Raw genomic sequence first — 9,330 nt, 5'->3', positions numbered from 1 at the left:
CTAGACCAATTGTTGATCCGTATTGGGATCCATTAGATTATGGTTGGAAGTTACCCATGTCTGACAATACGCAAGCGAAAGTTCTTCCATTTTTCGCATATTCTGTGTCATTGGGTAGAAAGGTTTTGTTAAATGAGATAGAGTCAATTCCTGCGAGAAAAAAATATTGGGAGGAAGGTATGGTGTCATCTTCATATATGTTGAAGTTCTGGAAACAGTTTTGGTCACTTAAATGTATGAACAAGGTATTGCACTTTCGATGGTTAATGATTCATTATGCATTGCCAATAAGAGCTTTATTGAGGGGAACAGTACCTGATCAATCATGTGGTAGGTGTGGTTTTGCATCTCAAACATTGCATCATTCTTTTTGGGAATGTGTTACGGCCAAATGTTTTTGGTCTCGTATTCTTAGGCTTGTAGGTCGTAAGTATAGGGCTACTAAATTCACGTGGGCTACAATCTTTTGGGGTACGTTGGCTCAAGAAACTATTTTTTATCATCATCATAATTCATCGTTGACTTTAAATGTGAAAAGTTTTCAGGTGTACATTACAAATAGCTCCTTGTAGGGAGTCAAGTTCTTTTCCAGGTGTTATGTTTGGAACATTATTTCCTCTTTGGTTTTATGGATTATTTAGAAAGCAAGGTGTTCTAAAACATATAATGATGAACAAACTAATGTTGTGGATCAAGTTAAATCTTTCTGGGAATTATTGGTAAATACGGTTAAAGGTGAATATGATAGCTATAAGGGTTTTGGAAATGTGCCTAACCGGAAAAGAAAGAGAATTAGAAGAGTCTGGTCAACTATTCCTATTTTCTTGGATGCAACAATCATAAGAAGTAGGAAAATTTCCGGGAGGACTTATAAACTTTGCCCAACACTAGGTATGACTCTCTAAGGTTATGAATATATATTGTATGTATATGAAGACTATATTTTTTTAATATAATACACATTTTGGGAATAGCAACTTAATTTACACGTGGGGCATGACACTTTTAAATGATTGTGATCTTCATTAATGAACACATGATTGAGATTACATTTACATATTTATGACTCTCTAATGATTTTGAATATAAACTATATGTATAAAATAAAATATATTGTGAATATAGACTATATAAATAATATTGTATAAAATAAATTTTATGTATATCATAATGGCTAGTGTAAAGATCTATTAATATAATGAATAAATTATATTTTATATAATAATAATATCTTTCTTTATTGGATTATTTGTTTATTTTATATAATAATAAATTTTATGGACATTAGATTGATGGAGCTTATGTATATAGAGGCACTAGTCATTTGTTTTAATCTCTTATATTAGCTTAAGCACAAAACTTTCAGAGCTATGTTTGGAGCTTACGCCATGAGTGAAAACTCATCGTTTTCGATTAAAGAGTATTGTTTGTCAACAGAATCATCGTTTTCGGTTGAAGAGTATTGTTTGTCAACAGAAGCATCATTTTCTGTCGAAGAATATTGTTTGAGCTCATCTTCACCTATACCTCATGTGAATAACGACTCATGTAAAGAGTTCTCTGTCGAAGAATATGACGTCAATAAAGATACAGACAATGAAGATAATGCCAATGAAACATCGAAGATCATGGGGGTCAAGTTAACAACAACATAATTTATTCTAATGTTGTTACTCTTATTTCTAATCAAGAAAAGAAATGGGCAAGCCCTATGCAAATCAGGAGAATCCCACGTAGAATTCGTCTGGCAAGATTTAACTTGGTGACATCAGATAAACAACTTGGATTTGATCTCAACAAAACATGTTGTGCTCGTGGTTGTATGTCTATGATTGGAAATGCAAAGTTGCGAGAATTAAAGTGTTACTATTTTTCAATGTCTGGTAATGCGCAAGACACTTCGGCTCACATATGCAATTAGTGTCTGACAACTCTTCGGGGAGCAAAGTATCATTCGAGTATTATATCTTCCATGTGCAACAAATATGTAGAGTGGCATTCAAAATTGCGCTATGTGCTAGTAACATGTGGCTACATAGAGTATAACAACGTCTTCTTAGTGGGGATCAGGCTGTCAATTGTATAGACGTTCCAAGCATGAAAGGTGCAACTGGAAGACATGTTATTGGTTGGATGGAAATTTACTTCAAGTTAAATTGTGAAGTAATGCCCACTACATGCAAGATGCACCTCTCTGATAATTACACACATCGGGAAGTTTATGAAGTCTATGGATCAGAAATGTTATTATCAAGTGATAAATATGTCACATACAGCCAGTTCACAAGATTGTGGAGAACATGGTTTTCAAATGTTATTATTCTGCGTAAAGTACGCATGGGGTATTGCTTGATTTGTGTGAACCTTAAAAGTTTGGCTAAAGGTGTGAAGACAATAACGGAAAAGGATATGAGTAAGAAGTTACTACATGAGCATCGTGAAGCACAATAGTTAGAACGAAAGAAGGCGATGCATCATAGAGAGAAGTTTTTGAAGAGGCCTAAACAATACATCTTCTTAATGATCGATGCCATGGACCATAAGAAGACGTGCTTATCTCATATGCGGAGACTCCCCAAAGACATCAATGATGAGTGTCTTGTTCAAATGCACTTGGTGGGATGCTTGGCTTATAACAGTTCAATTAGACCTCAAGTCTTCATTACATACCCCAATGCTCACAATGACCCTAACCTAATAGTTATAGTGATTCACCGGGTTTTGATGTCTTGGGGCCAACCGTTCCCCCTTGTTCTCTACATTCAATTGGACAATATTGCTAGAGAGAACAAAAATTCAACTGTGTTCGGCTATCGAAGTAATGTTGGTCAACCAAGGATTGTTTAGAAAAGTGAAAGTCAATTTTCTTTTGGTTGGCCACACACATGATCATAAAGATCAGATGTTTAGCACATTCTCCAGACAGTTGTCTCGGCATGATGGTTTCACATTCCCAAAACTGTTTGATGTCCTTTGTGATGCATACACACCAGGCCCAAAAGTGTTACACTTGAAGGAGGTATATGACTTCAAGAGATATATATCATATGGGGGTGATGGGAATGTTAAAGTGCTCGCCCAGTTAAACAATATGAGCTTCAATCACAGTTTTTTGATAAAGAAAAATGATATAAGTGGTTGTACGCTTTTGTATGTCAAGCAATATTCATCTTCAACAAAATGGGAACCTGAAGGCGGTTGCCAGTTCTTACTTTGTATGCCGAGTACAATAGTCTATGGAGCTAAACAAATGCCAATTGAGATGAAAGGACAGTTGCATAATGTCTTGGTAGAAGAACAAAAACACTTATGGCTCCAAGCCTTAACAAAAAAAAGGAAGCATATTGAGGCCACAAAGAAATATGCCGCACAACAAGACACGTCATGGTGGGATGTGTTTTATAGTGATCAGAAAGGAATTATTGACAATTGTGTATCTGGTGATAATTGGACTTTGGAAATGCCATTCACATGGTTGCTACAACATGATTGTGTAAATAAAACTCCAGAGTAACCAACTAATGCGATTAATGACAGTTTGGTCCATCCACAACAAAGAGACATTTATGTGGGACCAAGGATGACCAAAGCAGCTGAAGCTAGATGGCAAGGAAATTTTCAAGAGCTCGTGGTGGGGATGTTGATTGCAACACCTGCTGATGACAACGAACAAGGCCACCAATTTTGGATTGGTAAAATTCTAGACGCGCTAATGCATGAAATAGAAAACACGATCAAGTTTATAAAAGTGCATTGGTACAACACTAGAAGTGAAAATGCTTTTACATTGGAGATGATGGAATGCCTGACGACAAAGGGAAGTAGGAAGAGGAAATGAAACATTCGTAACACCTCGACCCTTGACATCTCAAATGTGGATATCATTGTGTACAACTTGATGCTTACAAAAGCTAGACGTTTAAGGAAGTCAACAATAGATATAATAAAAGATAAATTACCAAGTTTAGAAGATGGCTTGAGTCGAAGGCAAATGAGATCTGTTGCATATAATCTAGAGTCACACCATTTGGTTTATGATGGAGATAGTGCATTGATTGGTGCATCCGACGATGACGAAGAGGAATCCTCAATGTATATTAGCTATAGTAGTGGTTCTCCGTAAATGAGTGATCATGAATGTATTTTTGGCTCTCAACTATATCTACCTTTTGCTAGATATAAATTAAGAATGTAACTTTTCGAAAATTCAATTTTTTTATTCATTTTTAAATCACGAAAATGGTGGATTTTCTCCCTTTTTCATAGTATATTTGAGAATGTATGGTACTAGTATCAATGTGCTTTGTATTATCATTGAAAAAGTACTAAGATCCAATGGAATATTCCTTATTCTTCCATTTATGCGCGATCCTTTCACTTGTGAACGCGAACGTGTTAACCCATGATATTATATTATTTGTCATTGTCGCCATGGACAAAGAAGGCTTAAAGTTTGTATTCTATTTTGCAACCTCTTCGATATTTGTTGTGGAAGAAGAGGGATAAGATGGGAATCACTTGGGTTGCGTGGAATCATCTAGCAACCCCTAAACGCTTGGGGGGGACTGGAATATTGAACTTATCTAAGCATATGATGGCTCGTTGATTTTCATTATTACAAGACGTGTGTTCAAACTTACAACCCACTGATATCTATTGTTCAATATTTCATCGAGAACAAGGGTTTAACACATGGGACGACAACGATTAAGGCTTCATGGTGACAATTACTGAATGGATGTATTTCACTTAGGATTACAAACTCTACATGTGTTCAACACTTGGTTACCTCATGCCAAGAAGCACTCTTGTTATGTGTATGGAAACCATCATCTAGTAAAGAGCATTGTAATTCTTTGCAAAAAGCGTTGCTTGACATGTCTTCTTGGTTATTATGTTGGCCAGGAAAGGAGAGATTGCACACTCAATTTAATAGTTTGTTTCGTTTGGGGGCCAAAGAGGTGGGAGATATAGTTGAGGCTTCATCTCAAATAATTTTGGGGTTTGTTGAAGCACGACAATTATTACGCATTCCGCCTAATTATGGGTTTATTTGGCAACAACTACAAAATATTCCATTGATGCAAGGTCTATTACCTCTACAAACAGGAGAACAACCATGGATTGATTGGTGTTTAAAGGGTCAAATGTCGTTGTTACAAGTGACTACTAATCTTTTATATAATTGCTTTGTTGAGTCTTTTGGATGGTTATCATCTAAAGCTGAAGAAGAATGGAGAATACACAAATCTTATCATGGGTGGTGGCAGATCTTACAACGTAGCTGGCATTTTGAATTGCCACTTGTAGCGAAGGTCTTCATTTGGAGAGTTTTGATTCGAGGATTGTCTTTGGGATTAGCTCTAAAGCGTCGTGGATTAGCAATGGGTAATTGCTTTTTTTGCATTGTTCAAATGGAAGATAGTATTCATCAATTTATACAATGTCTAATTGCTTGTAAGATTTGGAGTAACATTTCTCAAATTTGGCAAGTCTTAGCACGGTGTTATTTGACACCTAGACAATGCGTGTTTGAACAATTTACACAAGTTGACCCAAAATTAGAGATGGAGATCGTTTTTCTATTTCTAAGATATTGAGGATTGCGTCATAATTGGAATATGCTCAACACTTTTGTATTCAATAGTAGACATGGGGTGAAAGCATATATCTACGAAAGTTGAAGGGTGTACTAATGTGACAATTTTCTTTATTGGAGCAAGTGGAAATTCTTTCCTCGGTGGAGTCTTCGTCTTGCCCATTGGCAATTCAACATGTTCCACTACCCATGTAGTGTAGTTAGTGGGTGACCATACTCCATTGTCACGCCCATTGTAAGTAGTGTTTTTTACACACATTTATTAATATAATTGTGTGTTTTCACCAAGAGAGAGAGAGAGAGAGAGAGAGAGAGATTAGATTTGATATTTTTTAGAATCCATAGAGAGGTATATTGACCCATTGAACCTTATAAGTACAAAACTTTTCTCCTTTCTAATAAGGGATTTTCATACTTTGAAGCACAAATTCTCGGTGTGTGAATTGGGCATACACAAATGAGTTCAACCTTCTAGGTGCTTTCTTTATTGTGACACTCTAGTCACCACCCTCTCCTAATATGTCATCACCCTCTCTTAAGTGTGATTCTTTCGTGGTTTATATTCAACATTCCAAACAAGATGCAGTAATCTATTATTTGGCATATCCTTGACTTTTGTAATGTATCTATATACTCTTTGTAGTATCAACATCTGTATAGGTCAAACACTTGTCTCCAAGAGCATAACCTAATTGGAGATGGTGGATTGATTAACTTCTTATTCTATCATTAAAAACATTGTTTGAATCTTGTCAATTCATTCCATGCATTATGAGGGATAGTGTCGCCCCACATCTCTACTCCATAAAGCAAGACTTGTGTTACCATTGCCTTAAATAACATTAGTTTCCCTTCCCATCCATGAGTATCACTTTGGTTGCAGGGTTCCTCCAACATATAATAGGTTTCCCAACCAACTTTAACCTTACACTCAAAGTGTAGACTCCACTTATTTGTGGGGGGTACACCAATACTAATTTACTTAAAGTTTTGCGAAAATTGTAAATGTTCTCCCTTATATGTGAGTGAAGAGTGTCTGTGAGATTTGATGGTTCACAATATCATCATTTTTGTTTTATCCACATTCACTGTTAGTCCAACACTCTAACAAAATGCTTCTAATTCTCTGGCAAGTAAACAAACTTGTTTAGGGCAAATTTTGCACAATTGACTACTCTAATCACTTATGCATGAACATCATGTCTCACATCGTAGTGAGAGTGAGCTTAGTTATACGGAAGTAATGGTTTAGGTGGCAAACAATTGAGGGCTCTAACATGTACTGATATGTGAAGTTTCCATGAACTTCATATTATGGTTTTGTAATTATCTACAAAATATGTAATATAATGTGTGAAGCATGGGTCTTCATAGTTTTCCCATTTCATAATTCATTGGCATTGCAGAAAGGGAATAGCTTACGATGAAGGTAAGATTGCTATTAGGTAAAGTAATTACATAAAAATGAGAAACAAAATAATCATAAGACAAAATCAATGAAAAACTTTATAGAACACACACCCAAGAAATTTTTAAATGGTACAACAAATAGGAAACATAAAAGTTGGGATGAGAAACTAAGAATCAAACCTAAGACCTAACCATGTCAAGAAAAAATTTATTGCGAGTTAAATCCAACACGACCGAAAGAGATTCAACAAAGAAATAAAAAAACGCAATCTATTAATTTAGCCTGAGTACAAATATACATATGCATACTATGCATTAGCTCGTGACGATGTTATACCAGGCCAATCCATATTTTATTTAAGAGAATTTTGAATTCATTTTATGACAATCCTAAGGATGACGAAGACGAGGACGAGTATGAAACCATTGGATTCATTGAGAAGCACAATTTTTCATACTCTTGAACACATTTATAACCACCATGAGGAAGATGCCTAGTGAAATCATTGACTAGAGCACACAAAGACACCCCCATTGAGTTAGTATAAGATGAATTCAGTTGGCTGCGGTTACCTCGGTTGACCCATTCTCAAGAGGAACACTCCGGAGCAGCACGGTCTCGCACGTCAGGCCTGGTCCAAACCCAAGGAGTAATCCCCATTCATGCCCTTCCCCAGTAGTAGCCAGCTTTTGTTCGACCGACTTCTTCCTCATGTGGTCCATGATGAAGAGCACACATGCGCTCGACATGTTCCCATACTCCGACAAGATATGGCGGCTGGGCGCCATCTTGGCCGGTTTCAATTCAAGCTTCTCCTCGATCTGATCAAGAATGGCAGGTCCACCTGGGTGCGCGATCCAGAAGAGGTCATTGAGCTCAGGTGTGTCGTTGGGGTCGGGCCCGAATGCCTTCTCGAAGGAATCCTTGAGTAGCCCTCCGATGTTCTTCGAGATGATCCCGGGGACATCTTTCACAAGGTGGAAGGTAAGGCCGACCTCGCGGAGATGACCGTTGATGGCACCATCGGAGTCGGGCAAGATATTGGAGGCGACATAGTGGACCTCGAACCACGTGCGCTCGATCTTCGGGTCGGGGTCCGAACCGACAATGAGAGCCGCGGCCCCATCTCCGAAGATCGCCTGCCCGATTAGGCTGTCGATGTGGGTCTCACTGGGCCCTCGGAATGTCAACGTCATGAGCTCGATACACACCACCAACACTCTTGCGCCTTTGTTGTTCTCGGCCAAGTCCTTGGCAATCCTCATGACCGTGCCCCCGGCGAAGCAGCCTTGTTGGTACATCATTAGGCGCTTCACGGTGGGACGAAGGCCAAGGAGCTTGGTTAGAGCCCAGTCGGCCCCCGGCATGTCCACACCACTCGAGGTACAAAACACGAGGTGAGTGATCTTCGACTTCGGTTGCCCCCACTCCTTGATGGCCTTGGTCGCCGCCTCCTTGGCGAGCTTCGGCACCTCCACCACCACCATGTCTTGCCGAGCATCCAATGACTTCTCCCAGTAGGCACACATGTTGGGATTCTCCTTCAGTATCTCCTCATTCAAGTACATGAACCTCTTCTTAATCCCCGACTTGTCGCCTACATGAACGAATCAAGATCCGAGTTAGCGGTACATGTACTGCGGAGATGGGTCGGCCATTTCACGCGCACACTGATGGATCACTAGAGACCACTAGAACGCTAATTACATTACATTATGAGGTCCTAGTTGAAATGATGGTTTATACTTACATATGCGTTGGAATTTGACCTTGAGGTTGGTCATGTGGTTGCTATTGGTGATGTTGAAGTAGAAATCGGGGTAGTTGCTTTGCAAGAATTCGTTGGGCGGGTTGGCGGTGCCGATGGCGAGGACGGACGCGGGGCCGTGGGCGCGCTCCATCTTACGGGGGACAGGTTTGAAGGAAGCCATTGGATTAGGGGTAACGTGGTTGGCTAGTAGCCTCTAGGTGTGTCCCTCTCTCACACAATTGACACGCAACACAACATAATTTGGGTGAAGGGAAAGAAGGGAATTATATACATATTAGTGAATGTCCATTGAAGGCACGACCCGTGTGGACTACTCGTGTGCTTTTTTGTCCAACGTACTCATTATTACAACATTCTGTCCAAGTCCAAGTCCTCGTCACTATTTCAACTCGTGTCGGAAATCGTAGACGATCGGGGCCGTCCAATATTTTAGTTTAGATGTTAAAAGAAAAAGAAAAAAGAAACTAGATAAAATAAAACAATAAAATAGAAAGAAATTTTAGTTTAGTTTAGTTTAGATGTAAAAGAAACTAGATAAAATAAAAAGAA

At 38.5% G+C, this 9,330-nt stretch overlaps 1 protein-coding gene across 1 annotated transcript; it reads right to left on the bottom strand.

Annotated features, from left to right (window-relative positions):
• Positions 1-7,310: 7,310 nt before the first annotated feature.
• On the bottom strand, positions 7,311-8,973 carry LOC147858613 (chalcone synthase-like). Its single transcript, XM_087326065.1, has 2 exons — positions 8,761-8,973; positions 7,311-8,607 (listed from the first exon to the last, which is right to left on the bottom strand). The coding sequence occupies exons 1-2, from the start codon at positions 8,939-8,941 to the stop codon at positions 7,565-7,567; spliced, it is 1,224 nt and encodes a 407-aa protein (XP_087182191.1). The 5' UTR covers positions 8,942-8,973; the 3' UTR covers positions 7,311-7,564.
• Positions 8,974-9,330: the final 357 nt, after the last annotated feature.

This window comes from Azolla caroliniana, unplaced genomic scaffold (assembly GCF_043228905.1).
Source record: "Azolla caroliniana isolate FFs.n. ecotype wild unplaced genomic scaffold, voAzoCaro1.0.p SCAF_10, whole genome shotgun sequence".
Lineage (NCBI taxonomy): Eukaryota > Viridiplantae > Streptophyta > Polypodiopsida > Salviniales > Salviniaceae > Azolla > Azolla caroliniana.
Note: the sequence above shows the minus strand (reverse complement) of the source record. Positions and strands in the feature narration are given on the sequence as shown.

Bases quoted from the DNA above. Each gene is read 5' to 3' on its own strand.
- LOC147858613 (XM_087326065.1), bottom strand. From the start codon at position 8,941: ATGGCTTCCTTCAAACCTGTCCCCCGTAAGATGGAGCGCGCCCACGGC. The intron at 8,608-8,760 runs GTAAGTATAAAC...TCGTTCATGTAG, and splicing joins GGTCAAATTCCAACGCATAT to GCGACAAGTCGGGGATTAAG.